The 15707-nt window shown below is 35.8% G+C and overlaps 1 protein-coding gene across 1 annotated transcript in view; it reads left to right on the forward strand.

Annotated features, from left to right (window-relative positions):
• DPYD (dihydropyrimidine dehydrogenase) overlaps positions 1-15707 on the forward strand; it is a 728688-nt gene that overhangs the window by 336672 nt on the left and 376309 nt on the right. The window contains exon 12 of the mRNA XM_004689753.2: positions 3188-3372. Coding sequence (XP_004689810.2) covers positions 3188-3372 — 185 coding nt within the window. The remainder of the gene's footprint in view (positions 1-3187; positions 3373-15707) is intronic.

Here is a 15707-nt window from a genome sequence, read left to right on the forward strand (position 1 = left end):
AGTTCAGTTGTGGAGGATATTCTGAGTTGTGTTGTTTTTCCCAGCCCCCACTGTGTGTAATTGTGTCTGTTGTCTCAGCTGGTAAGAGTCAGGGGACTCTTGTGTTGTTCAGCCTCTCCTAGTAACACGTTGAGGCCGTGTTTCTGGAAGGTGTCTGTTGATCTTTGTAGCCTTCAGATGTCCCAGGTTCCCTCTATGCTTGGGGTGCCCGTGGTGGTTATGATGAATTAGAAGTGTTGTAGTTCTCCCTGTAGTTGGGCCTTTGGCTGAGTTGGTGGTGGCTTTGTTTACACTCTAAGTATTGTGAGCTTTTCTGGCTCCCAAGTCTTTGGGCCTCTGTTGTGGGGGTGGGATCTCCCCCTCCCCACAGGAGTGCAGGGGAGTGCCAGAGGGCTGAAATCTGCCCAGCTGAGCAGGCTGCTAGTCCTCCCTTTGAGCTTTCAGGGCTCTTTTTGTTTAGTCCAAATAGTCCATCCCTGAGCAGTGCCTCCCCTCTCCCTGAGGTCCTTTCACAGAGCCCAACTGTATCTCTTTAACTCCAGGGTTTTACCACAGTTTTTGTGGGTAGATGTGGTAAGCAGGTAGACTCCTGAGCAAGTCTTCCCATTTAAGGCACTTCCTAGGGCCTCTCTATGTTGAATGTGCACATGCAAGATTGTTAAAATTGCTGCATTATCCTAGGATTAGGCCTGTGGTTGGGTCCCACCCGCCCCCCACCCCCGCAGCAGCTTGGGATCCACTCATCTAGCTGTGCTGTCTCAGTTTATATCCATGGCTTTGTCAGGGCTGCTGGGGCAAAGCAGCAGGTCTGTGGTGTATCCTCAGGTCTCTGGTTCTGAGCTGCAGCCTTTTCCCATGATTTGGTTTCCTCTCCCTCGCTGAATTGTCTCAGTTTATCTCCAGGGTTGTAGGAGGGCTGGGACAAAAGGCTGCCAAGCAGCCTCAGCTGCCACCTCAGGCAGTTTCCCTCTGCAGCGCTTCCTGGCGTCTGGGCACTAGATTTTTAAAGAAGCTGAGTGAGTAGGAAGCCGCTGGTGTTTTCGGATTCAGAGTGGCAATGCTCAGCTAATCCTGCCTGTGTGGCTTCCTTTATGGGCACTCCCCAATCGCTGGTTCTCCCTAGGTTATTTTCCTTCTAGTGAGTCCAGGGCGTTCTCATTTGGGTTGAAACTTGTAGCATGAAAGTCTATAGTCCGTTTTTATATAATCCCGTGCAAGTTTGGATGTAGTTGTCTCGGTGTCTTTATTCTGCTGCCATCTTGCCGGTTCCTCATAATATGACATTTTAAATCATAAAAAAAAGTATAAAACTTTACCTCAGTTCAGTAAGCATTTATATATTATGCGTAATGCACAGTATGTATGGGCAGATTCAAGCTTTGTGAAACCTGGGGTTTATATAATAGAAGACTCCTCCATAGAAGAGAGTAAATTACACATCCAAAGTAAGCCAGAAGACTGTGAAAGAGGCCATGCAAGTAAGGGTCCCTAAAGCTTAAGTAAGAGAGAAGTAGTAGCTGTTGTGAGAAATCAAAGATAACTATGGCAGAATCCCTACTTTGCTCAAGCTTAGCGTGAAATCTATGATAATGTTCAAGTTTATTTCTATAAAAAAGTAACAGAATATACTAAGCTTTGATCACTTATTATATAATTTAATTCTCATTAAAATAAATAATTTTTACTTCAACTTTGTATGAGACAAGTTATATCAAAGTCTTGGACAAATAAGGTCATTTCTAAGGAAATATGTACCTATAACTCACTATGTAAACCATATGGTGATGGTGTGTTATAGTACTGTTATTATAGGAGGTTGAATTGACCATCATGCTCACTATTGACATTTTTGCAACTCAAGTAACTGTCAACATGTGGTTATGATGATCTGTTATACAGTGGAGAACAGAGGTGAAAGGTCTCCTTTTATGAACTTTAAAAGAAGCAGAAATATCTTCTCAAAATCCTATTCTGCATTGAAAATAATTATATAGCTATTTAATTCCACTCTCCATAAAAGGTGAGGTCACATAAGAGTTATGAGATATTTAAAATAAAAAACCTGAGCATAATAGCATGGATCCATCTGTCCTTCCATCCATCATTTCACCCATCCACACCACCATCCATTGATTGTTTATCTCCTCTAAATACTGTACTGGACTCTGAGCAGCATGGGCACATTTCTGATGTCATGGAACCTATAATCTTGTGGGAAAAACACAATCGGCAGTAGACCCTTAATAGTTTCTGAAATTCTAATATTCTGTGCTTGCTGAGAAGCAAGAGTTAGAGTAACTTCTTTTCATTCAGTTTTTTTACATTCAACTCTCTATTCAACAACTAACTTTTCTGTTCCCATCTTCCAATCACATATACAACCTTCCAAATATCAAGAGTGTATACCCTCTCAAAATGTCCTTTAGATATTGTTTTTAAAGACAATCAACATCTCCCTTGTTCTATGATTTATTGGAACACAACATAGTTAGTAAATAATTTATGACTATTTTACATACCAAGGAATTAATGGTACTGTTTGCATTTGTTAATTTAAAGATCAAAGTTGTTAGCTAATATAACTATAGTCTGGGTCCATTAAATTGCTTAATATTAGATGCAAATAATTTGGTGAAAATATACACTATGTTTTGTTAATGAAACTAATTTTGTGAATAGAAGATATTGGCCAGTGGCCCAAATCATAACAAGGCCTACACACTTGACCATGACAAACCATAACATGGGTAGCACAGGAATCAGTTTTGGATCATATAAGTGATTTCAGTTTTGTGAAAATAATGGCTGCAGAAAAATTTTTAGATAATTTATGTTTGTTTTAATGATTTTAAATTGGTTTTATATCTATTAAAATGTTTAAAGTTCTATAGTTTCCTTTCTTGTGGAATCAGACTCATATATAAATGCCAGATCTGTAACATTGCCAAATTCGACTCTCTTAAATTCCTACACATGAGGTGTATTTTGAGTTGGCTAAATCAGTACACTTTTAATATGTTAACTGTGATATTTCATTAACTTTCTACTTTTATGGTTCATTAAAAACAGTTGTTTGAATTCCTAGAATAATAATGAAATCATAATTTTTCTTAACTTTCAAATTATTGTTATACAATACACAGATCAGTCACTGCCTGTTGTCTTTTTTCTTTTTTTTTTTTTCTAGTAAAAGAAGCTTTGAGCCCTATAAAATTTAACAGATGGAATCTCCCAGAAGTAGATCCAGAAACTATGCAAACCAGTGAACCATGGGTGTTTGCAGGTGGTGATATTGTTGGCATGGCTAACACCACTGTGGAATCGGTGAATGATGGGAAACAAGCATCTTGGTACATTCACAAATATATACAGGTAGGCATTTGCATTCAGTTAATTCCAGTTAATTTTTTCCTGGTGGATAAATATTTTCATTTATTTCTCTTTACTCATTTATCAGTATTTCTATAAAGGTGTATAATAACTACATATGAAATATGTAACATACATATTTATTGTAAAAGATTTCTTAAATGTCAATAGATAGAGAATCCTCCCTGGTAGTGCAAGGGGTTATAGCTCAGCACTATGACGTTATCAGCAGCCACAGCAGCAAGAGTTCCATCCCTGGCCAGGAAGCTGACCCACATGGCACCGCAGACCTCTCCTGTCTCACCTGCTGCTCCCCTCAGCAGTGTATTTCAGGCAGTCTGCTTGTTCTACTCTTCACTCTGTTTCTGGTGCATGCTTTTACCCCCACTCCTGTGACCTGTACCCCAGTTCTTGCATGTATAAGTAACTAAATTATTAAAAAAATGTGGGTAGATAGAACTTTTTAGTTGATTGAAAATGCATTGTTTATTTCATCAGTATAGTGTTATGAAGTCTTTAGTCCAGCTGGGTTCCAATTATTGATAAACTCATTTGAAAACATAGCTATTACATTTATTAAGTCTGGATCATATACAATGTGATACAAGATAGAATTTATGTTTCTAGTGATCATATACATTCCAGAAAATAAGGTTATCTGTCCATTTACTTCAGATAAAGACCTATCTACTCCCCAGATTATATGTACTAAGTGAAATGAAAAAAGTATTTGACAAGTTTTTCTTGTAATTGTTTTTATTCATTATTTCATTTTATGAGACAAATGAAAATGTATAACAGTTAAAATGTAATTTGAGGGCCCTCCTGGTGGCACAGCAGATTAAAGCAGAGCACTAAGAAGCTAAAGCCACTTCAGCATAAGTTCGATCCCTGCCCCAGAGGTGACCCACATGGAGCGGCAGACCTCTCCTGACAGCCTACTGCTCCCCTCAGCTGTGTTCTTCATCATTCGGCCTGTTCTGCTCCCCACTATGTCTCTGGTGAATCCTCTCACCACCCCTCTACCTCTGACCTGTACCCCAGTTCTGTATGCATAAATAAATAAAATTAAAATATCTATACATAAATTGAATATACTCTGGTACAGTAACTGTGTAGTCTTTGGTGGGGAGAAGATTACTGTGAGGTCTCAATTGTCTTACTTTTCATTGAGTGCTGTTTCTTCTTGTATATAATTTAATAAAATATAAATACAGCAACCTCATTTGCATGTAATCTTTTTAAAAAACTCTACTTTGTTAATAAAATTATTTTTCTGTTTCCTTTTCAAGGAAACCACTTATAATATGCTACCTTTCTCCTTTCTTTTAATTTCTCTCAGCTAACAAAATTCACTTTATCTTTAGTGACTCCTTCAATAATATTTTTCTCTTTGCCATGACCATTAGTCAAATTAGTTGTCCTTATGTTTTCATTCAAGACTAATGATCTACTAGGTAGGGCCTGAACTTAGTACTAATTACATATTCTTTTTTTTTTTAAAGCTTTATTATGCATACAGAACTGGGGTACAAGCCAGAGATGCAGGGGTGGTGAGAGGATTCACCAGAGACAGAGAGGTGAGCAGAACAGGCAGATCGACTAAGTACACTGCTGAGGGGAGTAGCAGGAGAGGTCTGCCGTACCATATGGGTCAACTCTGCCATGTGGGTCACCTCCAGGGCAGGGATTGAACTCATGCTGAAGTAACTTTAACTTTACTTCTTAGTGCTATGCTTTAACCCTCTGCACCACCAGGGAGGGCCCACATAATCTTTTTTTTTTTTTTTTTAAAGATTTATTTATTTGTACATACAGAACTGGGGTACAGGTCAGAGGCTCAGGGGCGGTGAGAGGCTTCACCAGAGACAGAGTGGGGAGCAGAACAGGCAGCTCGAGGAAGCACACTGCTGAGGGGAGCAGCGGGCAGGTCAGGAGAGGTCTGCTGCGCCATGTGGTCACCTCCGGGGCAGGCGGGAATTGAACTCATGCGGAAATGGCTTTAGCTTCTCAGTGCAGTGCTATAACCCACTGCTCCACCAGGGAGGGCCCACATAATCTTTTTAACATACAGCCTGTTTGCTCCCACCTCACCTTGACATTTCTGAAGAGAGAGACTGGAAAGTTTGGGTTCTAGATCAGAGTGTAGTTTCCCCAAATTATAAATTCTAAGAGTGAGTGTAACTAGCCTATGGGCTTGACCTAAACAAAGCTGTCTGAAGAAATGATGAAAATAAATTAACAATGCTGTACAATTAGTCATAAATCAGAGAGATTTGTTTAGAGAGGGGGAAAATGATGCAGCTTTAACAGATAGAAATCAGGAAAGTAAAAGAAGGCAAACTGGTTGTGGCTGGTCCAGTCTCTGCAGCACTGTGCTCTGAAGAGTCTCTGAGACTTCAAAATACACAAAAGGTGCATTCAAGACATATACCTGGGTTAACTCCCAATTTGGTCCCTTTTGCTCTTTCTGTCCCACTGGCCACCTTATGTTTTTTTTTTTTTATTTTTTTATTTTTTCATTCTATGAAAACAAAAATAGAATGAATGTTAACCCTAAACTTCAAAGTCACTGGAATACCTCCAGTTGGGTACTTCACCTACACTTGATAGTCATTGATATTCACTGCCCTTAAACCAAACATGCCCTCCCCCATCTGTTGTACACCTGTAACTTAATGTTCCTGATTCACATATGTCAGTCCTCTAAATCAGTGGTACGTAGACTTTTAGACCCTTCAGAACTAATATAATTTTCAAAATAATTTGGAAACCAACATAGGGCTGATGACTTTTTATTGCTAATAGCATTAAGACAAATGCTGTTAGCAATAAGTCCTTTTTCTAGGTATAATTTTGATCCCACGTTCCTCATTTTAAAACCTTTCTGAAGCTCTTCTTTGTACTCTAGATAGAAGTCAGCTCCTTAGGTTATGAGAGCAGTTTGACTTCCCCCAGGGATACCAACATTTTTCCTGAATCTGACCTATCGGCTGCTCTACCATCTTATCTGCCTGGATCCTCTTTGTACTTCGGATATAAACATTCCTATACCTTTCTAAGACCCTTCTAAGACCACATTTCTCCTTGAGTGTCCTGAAGCACCTGAGTCTCTCTGTTTCAGAGACCTGCTTACTGTCTTCTCTCCCGTCAAGCCAGTGACCGTACTTGGATGTTGTTAACACCATCAGTATAGAAACTGTCTTTATGAAAAAATAAGTAGAGTGATATAATTCATTTTTTTCAAGTCTCCCCCAGCTTATTTTGGTATGTGTAGGAGAATTGGTGTGGTATAGGTCAGAGGTGTAGAGGGTGAGAAGATTCACCAGAGACAGACTGGAGAGCAGAACAAGCGATTCAGTGAAATACACAGCAAAGGGGAGCAGCAGGTGAGACAGGAGAGGTCTGCACACTGTACGTGGGTTACCTCCCTGGCCGGGAATCAAACTCAGGCTGTAGTGGTGATAGTGCTGAGACAGCTATTAGGCCACCAAGGAAGTCCAACATAATTCATTTTAATGGAATTTAAAGGGGAGTTAAGAAAACTAATTGATTGGTTAATATTAATATTAATATATTGATATTAAAATATTAATACTGAAAATAGTGTTTTTTAACAAATGTGTTATTCATTAAGATAATGTCTATAATGTCCAAAGTATACTCATAAATGAAAGGTTAGAACCCCTTGTCTCAATTTTTATATTAGTTTGTTTGGGATAATGTGTTAGGAAAAAAAAATTTAATGTGCACATTATAATGCAAATTCATGTCTTCAATCTTTGCAATAACATATTTAAAATTTCCTTATAATACAATTTTCAGGTAAATATAATGATTTAAAGACATCCATGTTGGGATTTTAACAGTTCCCATAGTTGTCTGAAGAGAGCTTCACTTTTTCATTAGTTAGTTCGATCAGTTACTACTCTCTGAGTATCAGCTGTTGGACTCAGTGCTTGACTTTGGGAGGGGACCAAAGTGAAAAGGCAAATAATATAGTGTTTAAAATGTGGGTTCTGGATTAAATGGATCTCATTTTCAATCTTGTTCCAACATTTTCTAACTGTGTGATGTTGAGAGAGTGTCTTTATTGTTCCCACACATGGTCTTCTCAAATGTAAAAAAATTATTAAGCAATCATCACAGTTAACCCTGTTAAATCACAGGAAAGATTTTTATAGGAGAATTTATGGAAAACTCTTAGTTAAGAGTTTGAGCTATAGTATTTGTTATTTATATTACTGTGTAAGTTATTAGAGACAATTCCCTTTTGATTATTACAGTAGAATAAAAAAATATATATATATATAAACTAGAAAATAAGAATAGATACCAAGTATAAATTTTAACAAGTGAGGATTGGAAGAGATTACCTTAGCTAACTATAAAAATCTTATTCTGTTATGCATTTATTAACCCATTCCATCCATCTAGCCTCAGAGTTAGTCATGCGTGGAACCATTTATTCAATCAATAAAGAACAATTTAAGAAAAGTGTCATTTGTTTATAGAACAATTTATAGATTTTTTTTTGTGATTTTAATTGCTTGTTTTAATCTTGTAATATTGATTTTAAGAGTATACCTAAAGCACAGATAGAACTATCTTTTGTATGTAGCACTTACCACTAGGCTTATAAATTTAGTCAAAATGAAACTTGCCATTAAAAATCACATAGTCTCATGGGAAAGAGAGTTATGCAAACATACATCTAGTGCAATATGACAAATGAAATAGTAAAAATGTAAAGGTACAGGGGTATCATGGAAGAGATAATGATTGATTCTGTCTAGGTGTGGGTATCAGAATGTGAAGTCAGCAAAGACTTCAGAAAAATCAAGATAAAATAAAAGAGGGTCGATAAGAAAAATTGAAACACTATCAAGAGCTTTGAATTGTTGCAATTTGGGGGTTGCTGGATAAGGCTACTTGGCTTGCTCATTACATATCGTAATGCCCAGACACGGGGACCAGATAGCAGAAATTTAGACCAAACTCCACTCACCATGCAGTGATACCTTTGTGTGGTTCTGCTTCTATTGAGAGGAAAGAAAGCTTTCCTTGAAATTCCACAAAGGTGTATTCTGCTTAGTCCATAAGCTTTGCATCTGTGAAGCAGCTTCTTTTTATTTCACTGAAAGGCAGTTTGTACTTGTAGGGGTTCTGAACATAGAGAATATACATATAGAAAAAAAAATGGGAGAAGCAGTTTGATGGGATGAGAACATGACGAAAATACTGAGTTTAGATTTTTTAATTTGAGGTATGTGACAAGGCAGAAGTGTGGTAGGAATTGTGGAAATAAAGAATTGATCATTTTAAATGTGATATGAAGATAGTTTCTACTATGTCAACATTTCTTGCCTTGGTTCATTATTGCGTGATATTAAAATTACTCTTCTTTAATTAAGTATATTGATAAATCAATGATTCACCTTAACTGTTTATGATATTATATTATTGGTATAGTGTAAGAATATCTGAGTTTTCTTCTGCTCAAATAAGAATTGTATAAAATAAGTATAAAATATACTTTTGATAGTTTACCCACAAAGGGTATATAACTTAAAGAATGACTATAGACATATAGACAAGCAAAATGTATAATATTTAAAACTCATTTATATCTTTGCTTGCATATAAGGGTATTTATTTAATGTGTGTGTGTATGTGCATGTGTGTATTGATTACATCAGAGCATCAACCTTTTTTTTGTTTTTTAAAGATTTATTTATTCATACAGAACTGGGGTACAAGCCAGAAATGCAGAGGGTAAGAGGATTCACGAGAGACAGAGTGGGGAGCAGAACAGGCAGGTCAACGAAGTACACTGCTGAGGGGAGCAGCGGGCAGGTCAGAAGAGGTCTGCCACGCCATGTGGTCACTTCTGGGGCAGGCGGGGATCAAACTCATGTGGAAGTGGCTTTAGCTTCTTAGTGCTGTGCTTTAGCCTGCTGCACCACCAGGGAGGGCCCACATCAACCTTTTTTTAATGATATTGTAATAATATTTGAATGATACGAGAAGTATTAATGTAAGTAAAAATATATGCTATGAGATGATGGAAAGCTGAATTTACTGCAACCACTAAATGCAAAAGTAGGTAATCAGAGCAGAGATCAGCGCTGATGAAAATTACTAGAAAATATTAATGAAAGATGTGAGCTCTGTTTTTTATCATCATTGGACAGTACCTTTTGTAGTTATTTGTTAATCACTATAATGGTGTCTCCTGTTTGATTACTCAATATTTTGTACATATTGTACTTTTTTCTATTAAATATAATTATTAGAGCTATTGTACTTATTATATATTATAATGTATGTTTTCCTAGAGTAACCCCAGCTAATGGGTATTGTTATCTTTAGAGCTTTTAAAAATAAAAGGTGAGATATTAAATCTACTTAAGGCCAATATCTTGTAAAGAAGGAAAGATTTGAACATACATTGCCATGTGTTATTTTTCCGTATACTAAATGGCACTGGCACTTTTCAGTTCAATTGTTGTTCTTCTTGCCAGTCTGCAGGAGTTCTTGATACCTTCCTCTATAAGTCATGTTCAGAATGTTAAAGGAACACTCATACACTGATGAGAGAATGCAAACTGGTCTAAACATGATAGGGAAAGTTATGTAGAATTTATTCAAAACACTAAAAAAGGGTCTCCCTATGATCCAGTGATTCTACACTTAGAAATCTACACAAAGAACACAAGAACACTAGTTCAAAAGGAAACTTGCACTCCTATATTTCTTGCAGCACTATTTACAGTGATATATAAGTAACTTAAATGTCCAAAACAGATAAATTGATCATGAAGATGTGGTATATACACAATGAAATACTACTCAGCGATTAAAAATAATAAAATCGAGCTACTTACAGCATCATGGATAGACATGAAAATGATTATTCTAAACAAATAATTCAGGAGGATGTTTTACTTTTTACAAGGAATATAGAGAAACCATACAAAAGATTAGACAAAAAAAAAGAAAAAAAAAAACAACAAAGAAGTGGACCATAGGCTTAACACATCCAGCAGATGTAGCAGGGAGAGAGGGAGACAGAAAGGTGTGAAAACAGGAGGGGAAGAGCGGTCTAAAGTTACAAGAAGGGGGTGTGATTCAAGAGAGCAAAGGGGAGGGAGAGAGTCAAGTGGAAGATTAATGGGGCTTTAGTGGTGGGTGTAATGAAATAACATACAATGGTAAAAGCATAAACCCACACCTGAGACATACTGTGATGTGTAGCAACTTTACCTCAGTCATTATAACCAAAAATATATATATATAATAATGCATAAGAACTTTGACTGGAATTTCCTCTGTAGTTTTAAACCAAAATATGATTGTTGGAAGCTATAGCTACCTATAACTTTATTCTGATTAAAAATAAAATCTTAACCAGAAAGATTAAGTGATAGAAAAATTGTTAGAATATAAATTACCTACATTTTCCTCCTTCCAAAAAAAGTAGAGAAACAGTTGATTCAGTAACCTCAGCCTATGTGTTAATGGAAGGTAAAGTTGACTCATTTTAATTATATAGGTAAATCCAGAATTTTCATTAACAAAAAAAATTAAATCCGGAACATTCATTTAAAAATTCGAGAGTATAAAAAAGTTTTTTTTTTTTATCCTAGCAAAAATAATTAGTTGGCTAATCTGAAAATTTTAAATGAGGAATTATAAAAAGAGTACACACATGCAATTGCATGTTGTTGCAGCATATCTGAACAGATATATCTCAGATGAAGGAAATAATTTATATAGCACTTCTTCAATGTAAGCAATAAGTGAAAAGATCAGTTTCTTCCTATTAGAATTAACTTTATCATAGACAAATTATGAGAAACTGCAAATAAGTAAGGGACCTAAATATTAAACAAATAACCCCCACCCCCAAAAGAAGTTTTGATTACTATGTTTACAAGCAACTTTAGGAGCCACTGAAAAATTACTTACAGAATGTTCAACTGTATATTGGTTGTCAGCATTTGAGGTCATCTTCCAACCACAAAAAGCTAATTTTCTCATTGATGTTGCATTGTTTGTACTGTATTTCTGAGTTTTTCTACATTTTCCCAAAAGATTTTTTTTCTTCTTCAAGCTTTATCTATTATTAAAATATGTTACAATCTTATGAGATATATCTGTGTTAAAAGTTCCTTGATACTATTTTATTTCATTGATGAATCCATGTTTTTCTTTCCATTTTGTCAGTCCCCTCTAAAATTAATTCTTTGGCAAATTTAGCTTAGAACAGTGACAAAAGTATACATATAAATATTCCGATATCGTATTACATATAAAGGGTTTTTCTTCACCCTGTAAGATTACAGAGCACATGTATCTTTTAAGTTTTTGCTTTCTACAGTGTCTTTCAGCTGAGCAGTGAAATGTATGATATTTTAATGAAGGGTATAATGAAATTCTCTAACTGTTAATGTGACTCAACGCAGTTATATATAACATACAGCTATATTTTTTAAAAGACGTTTGTAAAGTTCCTTATAACTATCATGAATCTTTTGCACTGATGACCTACTTTTCTGCAGCTAGTGGTTTTTGTCTTTTGGTTCTATTGAGGCACAAATGAACCACAAGTTGTTGAGATCTAGATTCTCAGGGAATTGATAATAAGATACAGAGCCTTTAACCTCTGTTCACTAGTTCAGATCTGCTCCAGGTCAGGAGTGACGGAAAGTCATTACCATGTGATGGCAATTCCATAGGCTATGAGAAACAAATTTGTGATCTCAGTGTCTAATCGAGATTTGTGAGTAGTTCCAACAGAGAGTGAATGAGTACAAAATGGGACTTGTGATTTAGTTTAAGGAGAATGAAGGGGTCTCATTGTTCAGTTTCTTGCCTTGAACTGAGACTCCTTTTGGTGAATATATTGATGGAATGTCATAGATAAACTAAGCGTGCTTGTGTTGGTTTGTGATCTGGGTCCATGAATGCACATCCATGGGAATCCTTGTCATTACTGCTAATGAGGTACAATTCAGCATCTTTAAATTGACTTTAAGAAGTGATTTCAGTCCCAGATGGTGATTAATTGATGATTGAAAATTACATCATTTATGTCTTTAGTTTCTTCAATGCCCTAATGCATATAATTTTAAATGTTTTATTCTTCATTTTAATCATATTAATTTTATCTACATTTGGACATATAATTGCATATTTAGAGAAACCTATTCATTCCTATCATTCTTTCACTTGAGAAATACTGAGTTAACAAACAAGAACAGAGACACATTGAAGATGCAGAATTTGAAATTAAGCACATTGCAAAAGGATCATTGCCATAAAGCTAATTGAATTATGTGCATTCATATAAATAAGTGAAATCTTTTTAGGTTTGAGACTAGGTAAGGGATTTTGTCTTACTAATATGACAAAATAGTGAATAGTTCAGTTCCTAAGGAGGGGGAAAAAGCATGTGTTTATACTAGAAATATTGATAAAATAAAAGACCACATTTTTTAAACAATGAAATATTTACGATTTTATTTTTACACTGGGTTCAGGATACTAAAAATGATGCTACCTTGTTGGAGAGTAAAAAATAAAAATAAATATCTCTATTAATTTTAGAATGAGAAAATAAAACCTAAAGAATGATAGCAACTACCCGTGTTAAAGAGTTCTGGTTAGGACAAAAATGAACAGTTGCTAAAAATACATGATGAGCTTTTAGGAAACAAACTTAGAACAACTTATCTCTGTTGTTTTGATAACCTTCAGTGCCAACTTAAATAATAATAATAAAACATCTTTCATTGCTTACAGTATCACTTTAATTATACATCTTGAAAGATATTATTTTTCCATGAAATATATCAGTGGATTCTGTAATATCTGAGGAACTATGATTTGAGAATTAGAAATTTAAATTCACAGGCTTAATATTAGAGCCTTTCCGTTACCCTTTGCAGGTTTGGAGGCAGCTTATTCGACCTTACAGTCTCACCAGGAAGCTAATGGGAAAGCCTTGCAGCAATCTTCACAGGAAAGTTTCCAAATGTCAAGTGTCATCTTTCCAGCTGTTAGATGAATGGGTAGCCAAGAGGCATTTATTTGGGTGTGCAGCCCCTGTGAAATCTGGGTGAGGCAGGAGAGAAGACTGTAATTTGGTGGTTAGTTTACCAGCATTGGTATAGTTGCAAATCTCCTAGCCAGGCAAAAGATTTCATTTTGTGGTTTAATGATTGACAACCAACCACAGTGTTCTTGCAGTTAAGGAATAAAAAAATGCCTTAAAAAAAAAGGTGTCATCAATATGTCATACTAATTCTTGAGTCCTTCACTGCTTCAGATAAAAACAATCTTATCAACAGAGCTGACTTCTTCCCTAAACCCCTTTCCAACTGAGAAGAGGTAAGGCTTTTCAAATGACAACTGTATTAAAATCTTGAGACCTATTGAGAAAGTATCCTTCAATTTAAAATATATTGCAAACTCTTTAATTCCTATGTTAAGAGAAGATTGATATAAATCATGGGCCACTGCCAGGTTGAAAAACAATGAATAACAATAAAAAGACAGTTTTAAGTTATAATGGATTCAGTATGAGATAGTGATAGGCTCCAAAATATAATATTGAAGTATGTCATGGCTAAATGTGGTTTCCATGCTAAGTTTTTTTCCACTTGGTGAGGATTACAGTATTGTGACAACTTCAACTGAATCTCTCATTGGGGAACTTTATGTTTAAATTGAAATAGAATCAAAAGTGCATGTGATTTTTTCTTTTTCTCCTTTCAAAAGGAAGTAGAAAAGTCAAATTTGCTTACAGTCATTAAAAAATGAAATCCATATCAACTTCACATTAAACCATACTGTGTATAGAATTTTTCTCTTTGATGATAACTTCAGTTAATTTTTGGTGCAGAGATTTGGTACTTTTCAATTAAAAATTTTATTTGTGATAATGTGAAGATTCTTGAATATGAAAGGGACTTTATTTTTACAATATCTATGTTATAAAGGAAAAAAATCAGGAATGTGCCTATATCTAATGGAGCTATCAAAACTATAAAGTTGGCAATAGGGGAAGAAAATACTGTGACTAATAAGCAATTTTAATGCCTTTTATTGATGTTATATAGGGTTCAAAACTTTTATTAAATGGCAACATTTGACCTGAAAGTAATTTAAAATAGAAATTGTCCCCATAATGGCAGACTGTTTCCTTAAGTATTGCAGTGGATTGCTACCTCAGACCGATAACGCCAAACAGAATGGATGGGGGGAAAATCTGAGAAGTCCGATCGGTACCATACAGAATTTGAGTTCAGTGTGCACTCAGCAAATAGGTTGAAAATTTTAAATGTTAAAAAATTTTAGATGATGGGGCACATGAGATTTGATAAATAGTTTTACCAAATTTACTTGCCTCGTGGTAACAGATACTACCATATTACTAACATTGCAAGTCTGGCTAAAGTTCATGTAGAAACAAAAGGATGGAAATTAGCTTATAAAGATAATCACAGAAGCTAGAGCCTCCCTGGTGGTAAGTGGGTTAAAGGTTGTGCACTACACCTTTATCGCCTAAGTTTGATCCCCAGTCAGGGAACTAACCTACATATGGTGCAGCAGACCTCTCCTGTCTCTCCTGCTGCTCCCCTCAGCAGTATATTTCAGTATATCTGCTTGTTCTGCTCCCCATGCTATCACTGGTAAATCTTCTCACCTCCCACAACTCTGGCCTACCCCCAGTTCTTCTACACAAAAATAATTTTTTAAAAGTAGTGATTGTCTTATAATTTCTCTTGCTTGATCCTCACAACTATCTTTCACAATAGTTATTTAAGTATGAGACAAATGAGATTTAAACATCTACCTCACTTGTTTCCAATCACAAAGTGACATCAGAGATCATATACTGGTTTTCCCCTTTTCTCTTAACCTGCTTCAGAGTCTTCACCACACAGAAATACAAGTGTTAAGTAGAAACACAAGGGTTAATACAAAGCAGGTATTTCTTGGTAGGTTGTTGACTTACAATTTTGATCTTTGTATTCTAAGTCTCAATATTTAACATTGCTGCTGTCACCTTTTCTTAAATGTCAGCTTCTTTTATTTACCTGCATCACTCCCACCTTGATCATACTGACTCCTTTGTGCTACATGGATTTGCTGTCAGGCACCACCCTGTGCTGGTCACCAGGATTTTCTTACTCTAGTCATTGACATCTTGTCAGCTGTGTCACTCCCTTGGCCCTCTGTCTGTGAGTAGGGCAACTGTTACTTTCTTGATTGACACTTTTGAAAATGTCTCAACATGTATTTATTATTGGGAGGGGGGGAGTACTTGG

Source organism: Condylura cristata, unplaced genomic scaffold, assembly GCF_000260355.1.
Source record: "Condylura cristata isolate star-nosed mole 26May11 unplaced genomic scaffold, ConCri1.0 scaffold00026, whole genome shotgun sequence".
NCBI classification, from domain to species: domain Eukaryota; kingdom Metazoa; phylum Chordata; class Mammalia; order Eulipotyphla; family Talpidae; genus Condylura; species Condylura cristata.